General features: G+C 45.6%; 2 protein-coding genes across 3 annotated transcripts in view; one reads left to right on the forward strand and one right to left on the reverse strand.

Annotated features, from left to right (window-relative positions):
- The window catches only part of POFUT1 (protein O-fucosyltransferase 1), a 21,026-nt gene extending 16,804 nt beyond the window's left edge, over positions 1 to 4,222 (reverse strand). Inside the window, exon 1 of one of the 2 annotated variants that reach the window (XM_068264449.1) lies at positions 4,161 to 4,222. Coding sequence is in view for 1 of the 2 variants with exons in the window: in XM_068264448.1 (XP_068120549.1) it covers positions 3,821 to 3,926 (106 nt within the window). In the remaining variant the exon portion in view is untranslated. Of the gene's footprint in view, positions 1 to 3,820; positions 3,973 to 4,160 lie in introns of those variants that run through there. The other variant, XM_068264448.1, reaches the window with a different exon arrangement.
- PLAGL2 (PLAG1 like zinc finger 2) lies at positions 3,933 to 20,327 on the forward strand. Its single transcript, XM_068264447.1, has 4 exons — positions 3,933 to 4,229; positions 7,931 to 7,997; positions 12,658 to 12,963; positions 16,712 to 20,327. Exons 3-4 carry the CDS (start codon positions 12,728 to 12,730, stop codon positions 17,826 to 17,828), a joined length of 1,353 nt encoding a protein of 450 aa, XP_068120548.1. The 5' UTR covers positions 3,933 to 4,229; positions 7,931 to 7,997; positions 12,658 to 12,727; the 3' UTR covers positions 17,829 to 20,327.
- The last annotated feature ends 983 nt before the right edge of the window (positions 20,328 to 21,310 follow it).

Raw genomic sequence — 21,310 nt, forward strand, 5'->3', positions numbered from 1 at the left:
GTGCTGCTGGATGACTCTGCTATTATGCTTTGTGCTGCTGGAGGACTCTGTTAATATACTCTGTGCTGCTGGAGGACCCTGTTGGAGAACGCTGATAATAAACTTTGTGCTGGTTTAAGGTCCCAGCGCAGGAATGCAGGGGCGTAAGAAGATCAGAGAAGCCTCTGGGCTATTTTAGTTTTCACGATATCACCCCGATTTAAAACCTCCTGAGTTAATTGGTGGCTAACGCGGTACAATACTCTACTGCGACTTCCTGTAACTAGAATGAGGATAGGCAGCACTGGACCTCCTCGATAGGCAGTTAGACTGGGTACATTACATAGTGTGCAGAAATGCATGCCATATGAAAATATGCATAATATAAAGAGATCATTTGCATATTCAGTAGTGGTGCATTGTGTGTAACCACAAATGTTCACTTATAGCTGAATTATTGCAAGTTTCCTTCTGTTTTAAGAAGGCAAATCACACTGAAAATAATATGCAATCTACCTTTATGATTTCGAGGAGCAGCAACCTCCGATTACCTACAAGACATTAGTTATGTGATAATGCATTGCTGAAAACCGACTGGGGTGTCAGTAGTTAATTGGATTCTAGGTCACTTTAGGTCATAGTTTTGTCTGTAGAGTGACAATAAGGAGTGTGACTCATACTTAGAGTTAGCTCCCCTCCACCCACTTCTCTCCTCCTGGGATTTGCTCCTCCCATCCCTGGAATTTTTAGGGTCCCAAATTCACAATATTTAAAGATATAAGAAACAGCCTGGAAAAATGTATAATCGCATAAAGAAAAACAAAACAAAAAAACAGTTATAACATTGATTGGCGTCTTATCTCATATGTGATCTTCCTGTAAATATGGTCTGTGTATGTGTTAGTAACCCGTTATAGTAAACGAGTGTTGATGGTCAAAGCAATGCGAGGGCTCGTTTCCACTATCGCGAATCCGCATGCGTCCAACGCATGCGGATTCGCACATGTAATGCAAGTGGATGGGCCTGTTTCCACTGTAGCGTTGTTGAGGTGCGTTTTTTTCAGCGGTGAAAAAACGCACAAAAGAGCCGCAGAATTCGCCTGCAAGTGGAATGCATGCAATGTATTTAATAGGGAAATCGCATGCGGTTTCCCCATGCAGTTTTTGCCGCGAATTCGCATAGGTACCAATGTAAATTCACACAGGCAGTGACATAGTTAAAATTGCATATACCCTCACCTATGCGAATTTGCGGCAAAAAACGCATGGGGAATCGCATCCGCATGCGATTTCATCAGCGGTGGAATCCAGGCGATTCCGCACCGCAATAGTGGAAACGAGCCCTTAGGAATGCTGGCTTGCATGCACATTTCATGCAAAGTGTATGTAGCTTGGAAATTAGCCAATCAAAATAGTCAGGAAGTTCATTTGGGTGTCCTAATTCCACGCTGCATACAATTTGCATTAAAGCACAATTTAAATTTAAAGCTTATATTTTACTAGATGGTGCCAGTTTCATCTCCTGGAAATTGCTAAGAAGCCAGAGTGTGGCTGGCTTAACCGTGGCACATCAAACTGTATCTACAAGAGAAATGCTCCACTACATCCTTTCAAGCTTACCTTTTTAAAAAAAATGCACATTACCTGGCTGTCTTGCTGATCCTCTGCCTCTAATGCTGGGTACACACTATGAGATTTTCTGGTCGATTTACTGTCAGATCGATTATTTCCAACATGTTCGATTTGCTTTTCAATCGTTTTCCGATCGATTTCCTATTACAGTGCATGGAAATCGATCGAAAAATGCTCGGAAATCGATCGAAAAGCAAATCGGACATGTTGGAAATAATCGATCTGACAGTAAATCAACCAGAAAATCTCATAGTGTGTACCCAGCATACTTTCAACCATAGACCCTAAACAAGCATGCAGATAAGGTGCTCTGACCCAAGTCTGAACAGATTAGCCTCATGCTTGTTTCAGGTGTGTGAGATTGTATCAGATCAGGTGAGTGCAACTTTACCTTTACCCCCTTACCTTTCTCTGTAAGGACAGAGGTCAGTGTAAACCTCTCTGTAGGGTCAGAGTGTCCCCTATATCTGTAGAGTCAGAGGTCAGTGTCCCCATCTCTCTGTAGGGTCAGAGGGCAGTGTCCTCTATCTCTAGGGTCAGAGGTCAGTGTGTCCCCCCCCCCCTTATCTCTGTAGAGTCAGAGGTCATTGTCCCCCTCTCTCTGTAGGGTCAGAGGTCAGTGTCCTCTCTATCTCTAGGGTCAGAGGTCGGTGTCCTTTTTCTCTCTACGGTCAGAGGATAGTGTCCTCTCTCTAGGGTCAGAGGTCACTGTCCTCTCTCTAGGGTCAATGTCCTCTCTCTCTCTCTAGGGTCAGTGTCCTCTCTCTCTAGGGTTAGAGGTCCATGTCCTCTCTCTCTAGGGTCAGAGGTCAGTACCCCCCTCTCTCTGTAGAGTCAGAGGTCATTGCCCCCTCTCACTCTGTAGGGTTAGCGGTCCATGTGCTCTCTCTCTAGGGTCAGAGGTCAGTGCCCCCCTCTCTGTAGAGTAAGAGGCCAGTGCTCCCCTCTCTCTCTCTCTATGTAGGGTCAGAGGTCATTGCCCCCTTTTCTCTCTCTGTAGGGTTAGAAGTCCGTGTCCCCTCTCTCTCTCTAGGGTCAGAAGTCAGTGCCCCCCTCTCTCTGTAGGGTCAGAGGTCATTGCTTCCTCTCTCTGTAGGGTCAGAGCCCCTCTCCTCTCTCTGTAAGGTTAGAGATCCATGTCCGCTCTCTCTCTAGGGTCAGAGGTCAGTGCCCCCTCTTTGTAGGGTCAGAGGTCAGTGCCCCCCTCTCTTTGTAGGGTCAGAGGTCAGTGTCCCCCCTCTCTCTGTAGGGTCAGAGTTCAGTGCCCTGTCTCTCTGGGGTCAAAGATCAGTGCCCCTCTCTGTATCTCTTGTTAGGGGGTCAGTCCCCTTACCCCCTCTTTAAGATCAGTCTACCTGTGTAAGGTCTGTGACTTCTCTCTGTCTATAGGGGTCAGAGGTTAGTGTTCCTCCAATGTAAGGTCAGTGCCCCCCCCTCTCTCTCTGTAGGATCAGGGGTCACTGTACCCCCTCACTCTGTAGGGTCATTGCCCCCCCCTCTCTATAGGGGTCAGAGGTAAGTGTCCCCCATGTAAGGTCAGTGCCCCCCCCGCCATGTAAGGTCAGAATGCCCCTCTCTCTGTAGAGGTCCGGGTGAGTGTTCCCACCATCTAAGGTCAGAGGTGAGTGCCCTCCTGTGTAGGGTCAGTGTCCCCCTCTGTCTGAAGGGGTCAGGGGTGAATGTTCCCTCCATGTAAAGTCAGAAACCCCCTCTTTCTGTAGAGTTACTAGTGTCCCCCTCTGTCTATAGGGGTCAGAGGTGAGTGTGCCCCTGTGTAAGGTCAGAGGTAAGTGTGCCCCTGTGTAAGGTCAGAATCCCCCTCTCTCTGTAGAGTTAGTGTCCCCCTGTCTGTAGGGTTCAGAGTTGGGTGCCCTCCTGTGTAGGGTCAGTGTCCCCCTCTGTCTGAAGGGGTCAGGGGTGAATGTTCCCTCCATGTAAAGTCAGAAACCCCCTCTTTCTGCAGAGTTACTAGTGTCCCCCTCTGTCTATAGGGGTCAGAGGTGAGTGTGCCCCTGTGTAAGGTCAGAGGTGAGTTTCCCCCTGTGTAAGGTCAGAATCCCCCTCTCTCTGTAGAGTTAGTGTCCCCCTGTCTGTAGGGTTCAGAGGTGATTGCCCCCCTGTGTAAGGTCAGTGTCCCCCTGTCTGTAGGGGTCAGAGGTGTGTGTCTCCCCCTGTGTAGAGTCGGTGTCCACGGGGATGGAGGTCTCACCCATGCAGGGGCAGTACAGGAGGTACCCAGTTGGCTCCCACACACATGCCGAGCCGCTCAGCACCCCCAGCAACAGCAGCAGGCTCGGACCCTCCGCTCTCCCCATCCCGGCCGGAAGTGCTCAGCTGGGCGCCGCCATGTTGGTGGAGGCAGAGCAGAGGCCCGGGCGCCATGTTGGTGGAGGCACAGAGGGGGCGGCTGCTGCCAGAGACAGGAGGAGGCCCCCGGGCCGGCATCTGGACAGCTGACACAGCGCTCACGTCCCAACTATCACCCGCCAGCGACTAGACACCCGGAACACCCGCCACTGCTATACCCGGATCCGGGTCACAGCGCCCACCTCACTCCCACAATCCTCTGCGCCTCCGGCTGGGGCCTCCGGGGATAACGGGACCGGCGGGAGAGTGGGGTGAGTGTGTCATCCGCCCCTCCCCCACCTCTGTCCCCACACCCGAATATTATCTGTATGCCAGCGTGTTATATGCCCCTCCCCCACTTCTGTACACATCCCAGTACCCCAATATTATGTATATACCCTCTGGGCTATATTCTTCCCTTCTCCCACTTCTGTACACCCCCCACACCCCAATATTATGTATATACCCCCTCTGCTACATTATTCTCTTCCTCCATGTCCATACACAACTCCAGTACCCCAATATTATGTATATACCCCCTGTGCTATATTCTTCCCTTCCTCCATGTCCATACACAACCCCAGTACCCCAATATTATGTATATACCCCCTGTGCTATATTCTTTCCTTCCTCCATGTCCATACACACCCCCAGTACCCCAATATTATGTATATACCCCCTGTGCTATATTCTTCTCTTCCTCCATGTCCATACACAACCCCAGTACCCCAATATTATGTATATACCCCCTGTGCTATATTCTTCCCTTCCCCCATGTTATACACACCCCCAGTACCCCAATATTATGTATATACCCCCTGTGCTATATTCTTCCCTTCCTCCATGTCCATACACAACCCCAGTACCCCAATATTATGTATATACCCCCTGTGCTATATTCTTTCCTTCCTCCATGTCCATACACACCCCCAGTACCCCAATATTATGTATATACCCCCTGTGCTATATTCTTCTCTTCCTCCATGTCCATACACAACCCCAGTACCACAATATTATGTATATACCCCCTGTGCTACATTCTTCCCTTCCCCCATGTTATACACACCCCCAGTACCCCAATATTATGTATATACCCCCTGTGCTATATTCTTCCCTTCCTCCATGTCCATACACACCCCCAGTACCCCAATATTATGTATATACCCCCTGTGCTACATTCTTCTTTTCCCCCATGTCTATACACACCCCCAGTACCCTAATATTATGTATATACTTCCTGTGCTATATTCTTACCTTCCTCCATGTCCATACACAACCCCAGTACCCCAATATTATGTATATACCCCCTGTGCTATATTCCCTTCCTCCATGTCCATACACCCCCCAGTACCCCAATATTATGTACAGTGGAGGAAATAATTATTTGACCCCTCACTGATTTTGTAAGTTTGTCCAATGACAAAGAAATGAAAAGTCTCAGAACAGTATCATTTCAATGGTAGGTTTATTTTAACAGTGGCAGATAGCACATCAAAAGGAAAATCGAAAAAATAACCTTAAATAAAGGATAGCAACTGATTTGCATTTCATTGAGTGAAATAAGTTTTTGAACCCTCTAACAATAAAAGACTTAATACTTAGTGGAAAAACCCTTGTTTGCAAGCACAGAGGTCAAACGTTTCTTGTAATTGATGACCAAGTTTGCACACACATTTTAGGAGGAATGTTGGTCCACTCCTCTTTGCAGATCATCTCTAAATCCCTAAGGTTTCGAGGCTGTCTCTGTGCAACTCTGAGCTTGAGCTCCCTCCATAGGTTTTCTATTGGATTAAGGTCCGGAGACTGACTAGGCCACTCCATGACCTTAATGTGCTTCTTCTTGAGCCACTCCGTTGTTGCCTTTGCTGTATGTTTTGGGTCATTGTCGTGCTGGAACACCCATCCACGACCCATTTTCAGTTTCCTGGCAGAGGGAAGGAGGTTGTCGTTCAGGATTTCACGATACATGGCTCCGTCCATTTTCCCGTTAATGCGATTAAGTTGTCCTGTGCCCTTAGCAGAAAAACACCCCCAAAGCAAAATGGTTCCACCCCCATGCTTGACGGTGGGGACGGTGTTTTGGGGGTCATAGGCAGCATTTTTCTTCCTCCAAGCACAGCGAGTTGAGTTAATGCCAAAGAGCTCTATTTTGGTCTCATCAGACCACAGCACCTTCTCCCAGTCACTCACAGAATCATTCAGGTGTTCATTGGCAAACTTCAGACGGGCCTGCACATGTGCCTTCTTGAGCAGGGGGACCTTGCGAGCCCTGCAGGATTTTAATCCATTGCGGTGTAATGTGTTTCCAATGGTTTTCTTGGTGACTGTGGTCCCTGCTAATTTGAGGCCATTCACTAACTCCTCCCATGTAGTTCTAGGATGCTTTTTCACCTTTCTCAGAACCATTGACACCCCACGAGGTGAGATCTTGCGTGGAGCCCCAGAGCGAGGTCGATTGATGGTCATTTTGTGCTACTTCCATTTTCGAACAATCGCACCAACAGTTGTCACCTTCTCTCCCAGCTTCTTGCTAATGGTTTTGTAGCCCATTCCAGCCTTGTGCAGGTCTACAATTTTGTCTCTGACATCCTTGGACAGCTCTTTGGTCTTTCCCATGTTGGAGAGTTTGGAGTCTGCTTGATTGATTGATTCTGTGGACAGGTGTCTTTTATACAGGTGACTAGTTAAGACAGGTGTCCTTAATGAGGGTGACTAATTGAGTAGAAGTGTCTAACCACTCTGTGGGAGCCAGAACTCTTACTGGTTGGTAGGGGTTCAAAAACTTATTTCACTCAATGAAATGCAAATCAGTTGCTATCTTTTATTTAAGGTTATTTTTTCGATTTTCCTTTTGATGTGCTATCTGCCACTGTTAAAATAAACCTACCATTGAAATGATACTGTTCTGAGACTTTTCATTTCTTTGTCATTGGACAAACTTACAAAATCAGTGAGGGGTCAAATAATTATTTCCTCCACTGTATATACCCCCTGTGCTATATTCTTCCCTTCCTCCATGTCTATACACACACCCAGTACCCCAATATTATGTATATACCCCTTGTGCTACATTCTTCTCTTCCATGTTATACACACCCCAGTACCCCAATATTATGTATATACCCCCTGTGCTATATTCCCTTCCTCCATGTCCATACACACCCCCAGTACCCAATATTATGTATATAACCCCTGTGCTATATTCTTCCCTTCCTCCATGTCCATACACACCCCCAGTACCCCAATATTATGTATATACCCCCTTGTGCTATATTCTTCCCTTCCCCCATGTCCATACACACCCCCAGTACCCCAATATTATGTATATACCCCCTTGTGCTATATTCTTCCCTTCCCCCATGTCCATACACACACCCAGTACTTCAATATTATGTATATACCCCCTGTGCTATATTCTTCTTTTCCCCATATGTACATACACCCCCCCACTACGCCAATATTATGTATATACCCCCTTGTGCTATATTCTTCCCTTCCTCTATGTCCATACACACCCCCAGTACCCCAATATTATGTATATACCCCCTTGTGCTATATTCTTCCCTTCCCCCATGTCCATACACACACCCAGTACTTCAATATTATGTATATACCCCCTGTGCTATATTCTTCTTTTCCCCATATGTACATACACCCCCCCACTACGCCAATATTATGTATATACCCCCTGTGCTATATTCTTCCCTTCCATGTCCATACCCCCCCCCAGTACCCTGAAACTATGTATATACCCCCTGTGCTACATTCTTCCCTTCCCCCTTTACTATACACATCCCCTGTATATATATATATATATATATATATATATATATATATATATATATATATACACACTCTGACCTCTAAATAATTGCAAAACTCTCAGGCCGACCATCCTCGGCTGTATAGTTGGGTGTATAAGGTGTAAAAGGGACTTAAAACGTTTTCTTTCTATTCCTTTTCTGGTTTGCAGGTTGGAAAATGGTGAGGTGGACATTGCGGTCTCTCCCTGCAGGGTGAATAAAAGCAAAGAAACTCGGGTAAGCAGCCTCCACCACACACGGTGCATTTTATCTGACTTTTGGCTAAAGTCAAATTTTCAGACAGGAAGAGGCCGGCTTGTTGTGATGTTCCCTCCTGTTACACTATCTTAAAGTGAACTTGAAGCGTTTTTAGAATAAAAAACAAAAGATACCCAAGGGTGAGGGGGAAGTCTCTGGGTCCTGTAGAGCAGAGTTCCCCAACTCTGTCCTCAAGGCCCACCAACAGTACATTTTTGCAGGAAACCACAAACATGCACAGGTGAGTTAACTAATGTCTCAGCAGAGCTGATTAACTACCTCTGTGGATGTCCACAAAACATGCACTGTTGGTGGGCCTTGAGGACAGGGTTGGGGAACACTGCGAGCTTTTCCGTTCCTCTCCTGGTCTCCTCGTTCTAGCAGTCTCCGATCGATGGTCAGAGACTGCTCTCTTCTGCTGCGTGAGGCTTCGGAAGTCTTCAGGAGCACCAGGGCTCCCAAAGCCTCCCGTGGCAGGAGATTTGAACGGAGGAGCCAGCACTGGAATGAGGGGACCGTGAGAGGAACAGGAAGGCTCTAGTGTTCCCCAACCCTGTCCTCAAGGCCCACCAACAGTGCATGTTTTGTAATAATCCTCAGAGGCAGTTAATCAGCTCTGCTGAGGCACTAATTACCTCACCTGTGCATGTTTGTGGTTTTCTGCAAAACAAGTACTGTTGGTGGGCCTTGAGGACTTAGAACCTTCCCTCTCCTTAAGTATCTGTTTTTTATTTAAAAAAAAAACACTTCAGTTTTGCTTTAACCTCCTTGGCGGTAATCCCGAGCTGAGCTCGGGGTATGCCGCCGGAGGTCGCCGCTCAGGCCCTGCTGGGCCGATTTACATTCTGAAAAAAGCAGCACACGCAGCCGGCACTTTGCCAGCCGCGTGTGCTGCCCGATCGCCGCCGCTCCGCGGCGATCCGCCGCGTGCAGCGGCGAAAGAGGGTCCCCCCAGCCGCCCGAGCCCAGCGCAGCCGGAACAAACAGTTCCGGCCGGCGCTAGGGGCTGGATCGGGCGGCTCTGACGTCAGGACGTCGACTGACGTCCATGACGTCACTCTGCTCGTCGCCATGGCGACGAGGAAAGCGAAACAAGATAGGCCGCTCATTGCGGCCTATCTTGTTACTTTCGATTGCCGGAGGCGATCGAAAGTACGCTTCTGGAGCGCCCTCTAGTGGGCTTTCATGCAGCCAACTTTCAGTTGGCTGCATGAAATATTTTTTTTTTAATTAAAAAAAAAAACCACATTGCAGCCTCCCTGGCAAAATAATTAAACCGCCAGGGAGGTTAAGTAAGTGAATGGGGCGGGTAAGAGGCGAGTGATAGGCGGGAACATGGTGGCAAGCCCGCCTCTCCCTTTCTGAAAGTTTGACTTTAGGGGGGGGGGGGGGGGGCGATGAGGAGAAGAAAGGATAACACAGAGGTATGTGGATCCAACGGAGGCGGTGGGGGTAATCTGATACATTGTCGGGATCCAATCGCCACATGTACTACTTACCTCTTCCTGTTTCTGCATTCCATCTCTACAGTGATAGCAGTACATTCCAGTAATGCATTTCAGCAGTGCGGACCTCATAATTAAATGGGGTTAGCACCATATTGATTAGTAACGGCTACCTGCGTTGCATAGCAACAGAAAGATGTGCTCAGATCCTAATAGATGATGACATTCTTTCCCAGCATGCAACTAAGTTAGCCGTTTCCTGTGGGTATAATCATGTGAGCGGCAGGGATGAGCGAGTGATTCGCGAAACTGAACCAGCCTGTTAGTAGCATAGGGCTGCTGCAGAGAGGACATAACTCATGTTGCCGCCGATTGCTGCTGCACTGGTCTCCACCCTACCGGCTTTGGGAATGTAAGGAAGACATAGGACAGCGACAACGTGGGCGAGTTAACCCTCGCTGCTGCAGCCACTAAAAGGATGGTTCCATTTTGTGGCAGGGAAAACCTTTTTGCTCATCCCTAATGATCCCCAGGGAATAGGAAAGGAAGGCTTCTGCAGTGGATGCACAACAGGAAAAGTCGACCGAGGGTAATAAAATGAATTAAAAACAAAATAAATAGGAGTTTAGGTGGTTTACCTCAATGAAGACAGATTCATATATAAATGAACTTGTACTTGTACTGGTTGAACTCGATGGACGTATGTCTTTTTTTTTTCAACCAAAAAATAAATAAATAACTAACTATGAACTGTATTAGCACTGGCAACACATTTCGTGGGTCCCCACCTTTTACTCAGGCTAAGTCAAGTGCCAAGCTGTGTTCAGAGCCGAATACAGAATGCCCTGGTCTCTGCTTTTTCTTCCCAGTGTGAGGGCTGGTGCACACCGAGCGGCTTTTTCAGCGTTTCTGCAGCCGCTTGCGGCTGCGGATACGCTTGGTCAATGTATCTCAATGGGGTGGTGCACACCAGAGCGGGAGGCGTTTTGCAGAAACGAATCCTCCCGGGGTTTTTTGGATTGCGGATGCGTTTCTGCCTCAATGTAAAGTATAGGAAAAACGCAAACCGCTCTGAAAAACGCCAGTTCAGAGCGGTTTGCCAGGCGTTTTTGTTACAGTAGCTGTTCAGTAACAGCTTTACTGTAACAATACATGAAATCTACTACACCAAAAACGCTACACAAAACCGCAAAATGCTAGCTGAAACGCTACAGAAAAAGAAGAAAAAGCGTTTCAAAATCTGCTAGCATTTTGCGGATCTGCTAGCGGTTTTTGGTGTGCACCAGGCTTGACTGCAGACCCTCTACTTTGTCCTCTTCTGCGGGGGAATACATTTTATACTACACAGCATTCAGCTTAGATACAGTATACTGTATGTGGTGTCTGTCGTTTGTAAAAGTGATCTTATGGGTTACTGGTCTCTAGTCACATAACAAAGCACACCTGAAGTGAGAGGGATTTGGAGGCTGACATTTATTTACCTTTAACTTCTTAATGACCATAGGCCACCCTAGTGACCAGGCTATTTTTTTTTTTACAATTTTAGGCTCTGCAGATTTAAAAGCCTGCTGCAGAGCTATACCACACAGTACACAATTGAACCCCCCTCTTTTCTGCCCACCAGCAGAGTTTTCTGTTGGTGGGCTCTGATCGCTCCCCCAATGTTTATTTTTTTTGTGTATTGGTCTATATATTTTTTTTAATAAAATTGACCTATTTTTTTCCCCTCCCTCCCTTCCCCTGCCAGCCAATGACAGCGATCGGCAGTCAAAGGCATCGATCCTGAGCCTCCCAGGGGACAGCTGAGTGACGCGGCAGTCACCAGTACAGCGCTGCTGTAGATTGCAGAGCTGTACAGTGTAAATAGATGATGGTTTCACTGTATCAGTCTAGTAGCAGTGATCACACTGGGAGACTGATGATGGAGCGGAGCTCCGCCATTTAAGCTGAGATGCGTGTGTATTGTGAGTGCGATCTCCTGCAAAACACGCCACCGCGTTCAAGCCGTGACGCGGTCGTATAGTGGTTAAACAATGCACATTGCCTGGCTGTCCTGCTGATCTTCTACCTCTAATACTTTTAGCCCTGAACAAGCATGCAGATCAGATGTTTGACTGAAGACTGACTGAATTGGCTGCATGCTTGTTTCAGGTGTGGTATTCAGACACTACTGCAGCCAAAAAGATCAGGAGGGCTGCCAGGCAACTGGCATTGTTTAAAAGGAAATAAATGTGAGCTACCATATCCCTTTCACTTCAGGTGTGCATTAAATCCCTGCACTAAAGAAAGTCAAAAGATAACTGAAGTGAGAGGGATATGGAGGCTGCCATAGTTATTTCCTTTTAAACATTGCACTTTGCCTGGTTGTCCTGCTGACCCTCTGTCTCTAATACTTTTAGCCGTGCACAAGCATGCAGATCAGATGTTTGACCTAAGTCTGATTGGATTAGCTGCATGCTTGTTTCAGGTGTGTGATTCAGACACTACTGCAGCCAAATAGATCAGTAGGATGCCCAGCAACTGGTATTGTTTAAAAGTAAATAAATATGGCTGCCACCATATCCCTCTCAGTTCAGTTGTCCTTTTAAACTTAAAGGACACCCGAGGCGAAAATAGACTAATGAAATAAACAATTGTATCTATCATCCTTCTCCTAAAAATGACTTTTTAAGATATTCAGTTTTATTTTATGTTTAAATCTACGTTTTAAGTTGTAACTGTATTATTGTTTTTGCTCAATGACACATTCATTTGAAGTATGCCAGAGCTAAAAATCTATGAACTAGTGACCCTTTTTATCTCTTTCCTGCTCTCAGAAGCCATCTCCTGCTAGGAAAGGGTTTTATAGTTGTAATTTCTTATCAGTGAGGGTCACACTGTAGGCACTTCCTGTTTGAGTCAGGACTGAGTCAGCCACCTACATACCTGATATTTAACTCTTAAGCACAGAAATTAAAAAAAAGGAACACAGCATAGTTACTTGTGTGCTAGGCACTGTACATACGCATGTCTATCTCATCATGTCACATGTCACCTCAGGTATCCTTTAACCGAGTGTTTTTAGGCCAAATGCAGGACTGTAGCTGGGTCCAGCGATCTGAGCAGACTCTCATTGTTATTGCCCACAGTGAATAGGAAGGAAACACAGATGCTCCTATCAATATTGCTTACAGTAAAATCTTCTGTGCATTTAGGACAAGTTTGGCACTTGGGCACCAATGGGGAAACGGCACCGCGCAGAGTCCGGGTAGAAGCAGTGTTGCCATGAGGACTCTCTTCTTTGATGCCGCAACCAACGCAGAACACGGCGAGTGGAAATTGGAGGGCGGTCCCCAGGTTGGCGAGGAGCGGCTGCAGAGCAGGCTACTACATGACACCACCAGATCGGATCTACCATGTGCGACTGAGCGGGAGAATCCACAGCAGCCAGACCAGAAGCGCTTCACCTGCCCTCAACTGCTCTGCGACAAAACCTTCGCCTCCAAGTACAAGCTCTGCAGGTAACACATGGCCGCCCATAGCCTTGATTCTGCTCAGACAGATATAGATATACAGTCAAGGAGCACTTTATTAGCAACGACTCATCATCTTTGTGCCTCAGCAGAAGTCTAGGTTCTTCATGCCAGGCTGTGGTTTATAGGGACAGCTGTCCAGTTTTGGCAATCCTGTACCCCTTGGAGCCTCATTTTTCTTTTCTTGGCTGACAGGAGGGGCAACCTGACGTGGTGCAATGAGTGGTGCACCCCTCTGAGATGTTTCTCTGCTCACCTCGGTTGTAAAGAGCAGTTATCCGTGTTACTGTAGCCTTTCTAGCGGCTCAAACTGGTTTGGCCATTCTGATCTGCCCTACCTAACAACTAGAGGTCTCTGTCTTCAGAAATGCTAATTGTATAGTCTTAACGGGAACCTTAACTGAGAGGGATATGGATGTCTCCTTTTAAACAATACCAGTTGCCTGGCATTCCTGCTGATGTCTTTAGCTGCAATAGTGTCTGATTCACACACCTGAAACAAGCATGCAGCTAATCCAGTCTGACTTCAGTCAGAGCACTTGATCTGCATGCTTGTTGAGGGGCTGTAGCTAAAAGTAAAGAGACACAGGATCAGCAGGAGAATCAGGCAACTGGTATTATTTTAAAAGGAAAAATTAAGCACTTTTTTATTACATTATTTTCACCGGAGTTCCTCTTTAACCCTCATACAAACACTAGATAGTATTTGTCCAAAGTGTCTGGTCGGGGCCACCTCAGCCTATAATCTAGTATGTGTATGGCTGCCCCCAACCCCATGCATCACTGAGACCCAGAGTGTTGGATCACCTCACCCAAGCACAGACCATTTTGTTGATACCCGAAGTGACGTGTATGTACAGTGCCAAGCACACAAATAACTATGCTGTGTTCCTTTTTTTTACTTTCTTTGCCTGAAAGAGTTAAACATAAAGTATGTAAGTGGCAGTTCCTGTCTGAGTCAGGATGGAGTCAAACTACAGTGTGACACTCACTGGTAAGAAATTCCAAATATAAAACACTTTCCTGGCAGAAAATGGCTTCTAAAAGAACAGGAAAGAGATAAAAAGGGCCAATAGTTCATACATTTTAGCTCTGGCATACGTCAATGAATGTGTCCTTGAGCAAAAACGATAAAACAGTAAAAACTTAAAAAAATAGATTTAAATATAAAATACAACTGTGGGATATCTAAAAAAAAAAAAAAAGTCATTTTTAGGAGAAGGAAGATAGATATAATTGTTTATTTCATTAGTTTATTTTCACCTCAGGTGTCCTTTAATGCTCCATTGTGTGCCACATGTAGTCATGCCTCCCTACTCCATAGTAACAATATATGTACAGGCTACATATACTGTATGTGTCTGTACAGAACACTCTCACCCAAGGGATTTAGACATATTCGTATGTGTATGCACTTTAAGCTATTTTGGTTTCTGGACGTAGAAACTACGTCCAGGAACCATGTGCGCTACCGCGCGCCCCAGCGGCTGATCGCGCGCGTGCACGCGCACTCCCGGCCGCGGATTCGGTAGCCAGGGAATCAATGTATCGGGCTATGGTGCCCGATCACTGATTCCTCTCCCCCGCTGAAAAAGCGACAGCTTCTCTCGGAAGCTGCGCCTTTTCTGGCCATTCCCTCCCCGATGCGCCACTCTAAGCGTGTGTTACGCTTAGAGTGACGTCATGTAAACAAACTCATCTTGTGGCCAAAAAGTAATACTACAACTGAAAATAAAAATAAATTAAAATGAACACATTTACATTATAAATCTATTGTTTACCCCCCACCCTCCCAAAACTACCCAAATAAAATGTTTACTATAAAAAAAAAAAAAAAATTACAATAAAAAAACAAACAAACATGTAAATATTTACCTAAGGGTCTAAACTTTTTAAATATCAATGTAAAGATGAAATATTTCTATATTTTTTTTAAACTTGTTAATAGTGATAGATGCAAAATGGAAAAAATGCACCTTTATTTCCAAATAAAATATTGTCGCCATACATTGTGATAGGGACATAATTTTAACGGTGTAATAACCGGGACATATGGGCAAATACAATACGTGAGTTTTAATTATGGAGGCATGTATTATTTTAAAACTATAATGGCTGAAAACTGAGAAATAATGAATTTTTCCATTTTTTTCTTATTCTTCCTGTTAAAATGCGTTTACAGTAAAGTGGCTCTTAGCAAAATGTACCCTTCAAAGAAAGCCTAATTGGTGGTGGAAAAAACAAGATATAGATCAGTTCATTGTGATAAGTAGTGATAAAGTTATAGGCTAATGAATGGGAGGTGAACATTTCTCACGTGAAAACCACGGAACCTGAATGGGTTAAAGAATGGTGAAAAATTGTAAAATACTAAAAAAAAAATAAAAAAAATATGCATTTCTTAGAATATAATGTACTATAGATTACTTTTTTTCCCCCTATGTTCCTGTCACTTACACTTAGGTAGTATCAATCACCTGCCAGCAGTAAAAATGTAACCATGTGATAAATGTCAGAATGTAAATCAGGGAGAGGTGGGGCGAAAGATGATTGCGTCAATTCGTCAGTAAGTGCAGTTTTACCGTGCCAGCAGTCTCTGGTCCTTGAAGGGGAACTGAAGAGAGAGGTATATGGAGGCTGTCATGTTTATTTCCTTTTAGACAATACCAGTTGCCTGGCAGCCCTGCTGATCCTCTGCCTCTAATACTATTAGCCATAGCCCCTGAACAAGCATGCAGCAGATCAGGTGTTTCAGTGGTTCAGACTTATAAGTCTGATCTGACAAGACTAGCTGCATGCTTGTTTCTGGTTTTAATCAGATACTACTGCAGAGAAATAGACCAGCAGGGCTGCCAGGCAACTGGTATTGATTAAAAGGAAATAAACATGACAGCCTCCATATACCTCTCTCTTCAGTTCCCCTTTAAGGGGGCAGAGACTGCTGGTACGGAAGTAGTTAAAGAGAATCTGTACTCTAATATTCTTACACTAAAAAGCATACCATTCTATTCATTATTTTCTCCTGTGCCCCTCTGTGCTGTTTCTGCCACTCTCTGCTGCAATCCTGGCTTGTAATTAACAGTTTTAGGCAGTGTTTACAAACAAACTAACCAGCTTGTGATAGGCTCACATAAACAGAGTGTGTGAGTCATACAGAGTGTGCAGGGGGCCTGCAGAGGGTGTGTATCGCTTCTATCCAATCACAAGCAGCCCTGCACATTCCACACATTCAAGCCTTAGCCCGACAGACACGACAGAGGAAAGGAGATAAGATTTATTACAGAGACAGTGCAATTAGGAAAGGCTGCAGTAAGCCAGAGCACATTTATACAGGCATAGGAACTTATAGGATAGAAGAACTAAGGCTGAAAAATTTGTTACAGAGTCTCTTTAAGTATACTCTGGAGATTGTTGTGCATGAGAATCCCAAAAATACAGCAATTCCAGAAATATAAGGCAGCTTGTCCTGCACCAACAGTCCTATCACTCAAAACTTGTGACCTGCAACTGCATGATGGCATACACTGCCGCCTCTACTAAACTATTAATAGTGCTACTACTTTCTGCTCAGTGATGGTACTTATGTCAATACAAGCTCCAGAAGCTATTATATTTATCTATTGAGATATGAAGTTAGGATAGTAATATTTGGTATGACAGGTTCCTCTAATAATGTGCAAAATATCCAAAGAATAGAAGAAATATTCTGAACTTACTTTTTATTTTTGCCTTACAGACATATGGCCACACACACTATGCAGAAATCGCACCAGTGCTTTCACTGTGGCAAAATGTTCCACCGCAAAGACCATCTGAAGAACCACCTGCAGACCCACAACCCCAACCGCGTTGCCCTCCAGTGCCCAGAGTGCAGCAAGAACTACAGCACCAAATACGGACACCGCCGCCACCTCGCCTTACATGCCATTGCCCGGGGAGACCTGAGTTGCACAATCTGCCTTCAGGTCTTCAGAGACCGCCAGTCGGTGCTGGAGCACCTGAAAAGCCACAACCACCGACCACCGGTGGGAAACCGGGAAAAGAAATATCCCTGTGAACACTGTGATAGGTGTTTCTACACCCGAAAAGATGTACGCCGTCATCTGGTGGTGCACACCGGTCGAAAGGATTTCCAGTGCCACTGCTGTGCCCAGATGTTCGGACGCAAAGACCACCTGACACGGCACATGAAGAAGAGCCACTGTGAGGAACTGCCGCAGATTAAGCTAGAGCCTCAAGATGACTTCAGCCATGTGAGCTGTCGCTCAGCCGTCGTGAAGGAAGAGATTGGACCAGTCATGTGCATGCAGGCAAGAGACACCATAACATCCGGGATGTACACTACACCATTTCAGCCCATGCCAAGCCCTGCCATCCCCCCTTCTCTGATGCCAAACTCCTTGCCGTTAGGGCTCAGTTACCCCACTGAATGTGCACCTACCTTTTCAGCAGACCCGTCAAACAGGTTCCAGTTCACCTCTACCTCATACTTCCCAAAAACTGAGATGGATCCTTTCATGTCGGATGTGTCTGGAGGTCTCTCTTTCCCTTCGTCTGAGTTGCCGTCTTTTCCACCTCAAGCCCCTCTGGATGAATCTTTTCTTTCCGCACTCTGTGACCCCCTGTCTTCAGGAGTTGACTTCAGTCATTTTCTTGGCTTCCTGCCCCTTAACCTCCCTCCTTGTAACCTCCCGGTCAGTGGCTCGGAAACCATGGTCGGAGAAAATCCAACCTTTCTATCTTCTGTAGGCCATGCACAAACAGCCACCAGCTCCATTGCTGGAAACTTGCCTCATTTTACCTCAGACATTAACTCTACCACACTGCCTCAGTTTCACCAAGCCTTCAAGTAAACATGGTGAAACCATTTATTTTATTATTTTTTTAACCTTACCTCATTTGTTGCCATCTACCAGGTAAAAAGACTTCAGCCACCTTCAAGACCTAGAGGTCTCTGGTGGCCATACCTGTTCATTTTTTTGTTGTTGAAAACTTTCTTTTCAGCTGTGCAACAACAAAGCATCTTACCTCAGGACCAGACAACGAACCTTTTTTTTTATTCCACATTTGGTGGAACTCAGAAAGATCCCCGATAATGTGAAACCGGTGGTGTTCGCTGCGAAGGTCGGATTAATGTGGGACGAGACCTGCCGATTCAGGAACATCGTTTTAAGCCTGCGTTGACTTACAAGCAGCCATCTCTGGATTTGTATAGGATTGGGTCTTCTGAACAAGAACCTGTTTTGAGTACTCTGTTACCATAGCAGTGCCAAGTTTCATCTACCTCTTTGAGATCTGACCTACGTCAAGACGATTTTCCTCATGTTGGTGGCCAGTTGGATCCCTTCCAATGGGTTGGAGTTTTTACTAATCCCAATGGTAGCACCCACCTCCTCTCCCTCACTTCATAATACCTCACTATGCAGTTTACAATGTATGTATTTTACTGAAAACTGAGACGAGACACGCCCGATGGGGGTGTTCTTGCGACCTTGATTGGCTCTCCATAAAGAAGTGCTTTACTTTGGCCCCTCCAGTGTCCGATTTTAACACTTGGCTAAGCAGTAAGGTCCTCACACATATCTAGTCTGTGTTCAACGAGACGGCGACCAGTATTTCTCAGATGATAGAAGATAATAGTATTCATTCCATGCTGACTTTCTGTAACCTTATGTAGAATTGTTTTTCTTAGTTAATGGTTGGCCCACTTCAAACATCCATTGACTTGTGGAGGTTGTAGCTGATCCTCTCTGTTGGTTTAGAGTTGGCATTTTGTATTATCTAGCCTTCAGCTCATTAACATCTCCCGGAGAGTTAGGCTGTTTGTTATGGAAGGTGGTGTATATTCAGTTTTATGAATAGCTATGGAAGCATCTCTTTTACCAAACAGTCCATCTTGGAATGGGTGAAGCCATGCTTGACTGTGCTTGGCAGACTAGAGGCTAATCTTTTTGTTTCTTATACAAGATTGTACTATAAACACGATATACACTGGCAAAGTGCATTGAACAGTGCCCGATAATATCAAATGGGCACAAGACGGATCTGTTGATTATTTGGTTTTCTTTAAAGCCTAGGTTTTGCTATGCATTTGGTTACTGTTTTTATGGCTAATTGATAGTTTTTTTTCCTTTTAAAAAGTTTTAGCAGAAGAAGTTGTGCAGAAACCACCTTACTAGAGAATGAGAGGCAAGATTCATTTTCATTGGCTGGTGGTCTCTGGTGAGGAGGTGTGGTTTAATAAGGACCATATTATCGCTGTGATTATGTGACTTGTGTCATTGAAGGGCGGGCCGGGCTATGACAGAGGGGGAGAAAGGGAAGTTGCCAGAAGAGACCATGGGCTCACATTCGTAGAAATAATGCCCAAGTCATTTTTTCAGTTTCTGACCTTTAAAGTAAATGGGAACCGCCGCCTAAAAAAAAAAGTCAGATACTTACCTAAGGAGAGGGAAGACTGAGTCCTAATGAGCCTTTTCTCTCCTCTCCTGGTGCCCGTTCCAGCTCAGGATCCCCCGTTGCAACATTCCACCAATTCAGTCCTAGGCTGCTGTCTCCACCACCGAAGGGAGGCTTCGGGAAGTCTTTGGGAGCCTGAGTGCTCCCGAAGACTGGCCGCTCCATACTGTGCATGCGCGAGCGCCCTCTATCACGTAATCGCGCATGCACAGTATGGAGCCGCCTGTCTTCGGGAGGACTTGGCTCCTGAAGACTTCTAAAGTCCCCCGCGCGGGTATTCAAACGGCGAAGGATGTGCTGCACGGAGGGCACCGGGAGTGGAGAGGGAAGGTTCTCTACGTATCTGATTTTTTTATTTTTAGGCGATGGTTCACATTTACCTTAAAACGCTGGTCTCACAGCTTGTGTGCCCATTTTACAAACTCCTCAGATCAGTTTCAGTAACTGTGGATCAGACTCCAGGGCTTAAAACGGACCTGAACGTCCTCTCTGCTCTAAAAGATAGGAAACAGCATAATAACATTTAAACAAAAACATTTCTTTGTTACACCCGATGCAAATCCTGCAATAAATCTGCAGCGTCTCTACTTCCTGATTCATGGAAGCAGACATACAGTATTATTAACCTCCTGGGCTTTCAAATGGCTTTATCTGCCATCTCTGCCATAGGCGGTCATGTTACACAGGGGAGAGATCAGATTTCAATTTGTGATTAGACACAAATGAGGGGGAATTAGACAGGCTAAACTCTCTAAATACATACAGGGTGCATTTCTCTATGTATTTCTTCAGTCCTGCGCAAGAGTTCAGGACCACTTTAACCCTCTGGGCGATACAATTATATCGCCCAGGAGGTGGCGCAGCACTATTTTTTTTAATTTTTTATTTTTTAAATCATGTAGCGAGCCCAGGGCTCGCTACATGATAGCCGCAGCGCAGCGGCATCCCCCCACCCACTCCGATCGCCTTCGGCGATCAGAGTAAGCAGGAAATCCCGTTCAGAACGGGATTTCCTGCTGGGCTTCCCCGGTCGCCATGGCGACGGGGCGGGATGACGTCACCGACGTCATGGACGTCGTGACGTCGGAGGGAGTCCCGATCCACCCCTCAGCGCTGCCTGGCACTGATTGGCCAGGCTGCGCAAGGGGTCGGGGAGGGGGGGCTGCACGGCGAGCGGCGGCGGATTGGCGGCGACGATCGGAAGTTACACGCAGCTAGCAAAGTGCTAGCTGCGTGTAACAAAAAAAAAATTATGCAAATCGGCCCACCAGGGCCTGAGAAATCCTCCTGCCCGATATACCCCGAGCTCAGCTCGGGATTATTGCTCAGGAGGTTAATTCACTAAAACCTGTAGGGTAAAAAATTCATGTGAGGTAAAATTACCACATGCGGTAAAAACATTTTTTTTGAGTATTCACTAAGATTTTCAAACGTGGTAATAGTTTGGTAATTTATCAAACAACTTACTGACAATTCATGAAGATTTTTAACTAGTGATAATGCGTTCGGTATCTTAAAGAAACATGCGGTACTTTATTCGGTATTGGATGGTATATTGCAGTACATAGAAAATGGAAACCAGATCTGATACAGAAAGCATTATTATAAGTAAAGAGCAAGTCCAAGCTGCAGGAAATTAACATAAAATTTGTATCATCTGAAAACCATCAGTATCTAATTAACCATTTTTAATTACAACACAATAATATTGTGGATTTGTATTTTGCAACAAATGTGAAATTAGGAAAAAAAGGTTTTCATTAACTTTCTTACTTCCCTTAGGGCCTGTTCACAGTGCTCAGTTGCGTTGTAGAATAATTCTGCATGTCATCTCCGTGCCCATACAAGTCTATGAGGCTGTTCACAGTGCTGCGCT

The sequence above is a fragment of the Hyperolius riggenbachi genome, chromosome 12 (genome assembly GCF_040937935.1).
Source record: "Hyperolius riggenbachi isolate aHypRig1 chromosome 12, aHypRig1.pri, whole genome shotgun sequence".
Classification (NCBI taxonomy): Eukaryota; Metazoa; Chordata; class Amphibia; order Anura; family Hyperoliidae; genus Hyperolius; species Hyperolius riggenbachi.

What these genes read in the sequence shown, in the direction of transcription:
- PLAGL2 (XM_068264447.1), top strand. Translation starts at nt 12,728, where the DNA reads ATGAGGACTCTCTTCTTTGATGCCGCAACCAACGCAGAACACGGCGAG. An exon ending in TCCAAGTACAAGCTCTGCAG is followed by an intron (nt 12,964 to 16,711) that starts GTAACACATGGC and finishes TTTGCCTTACAG; the next exon opens with ACATATGGCCACACACACTA.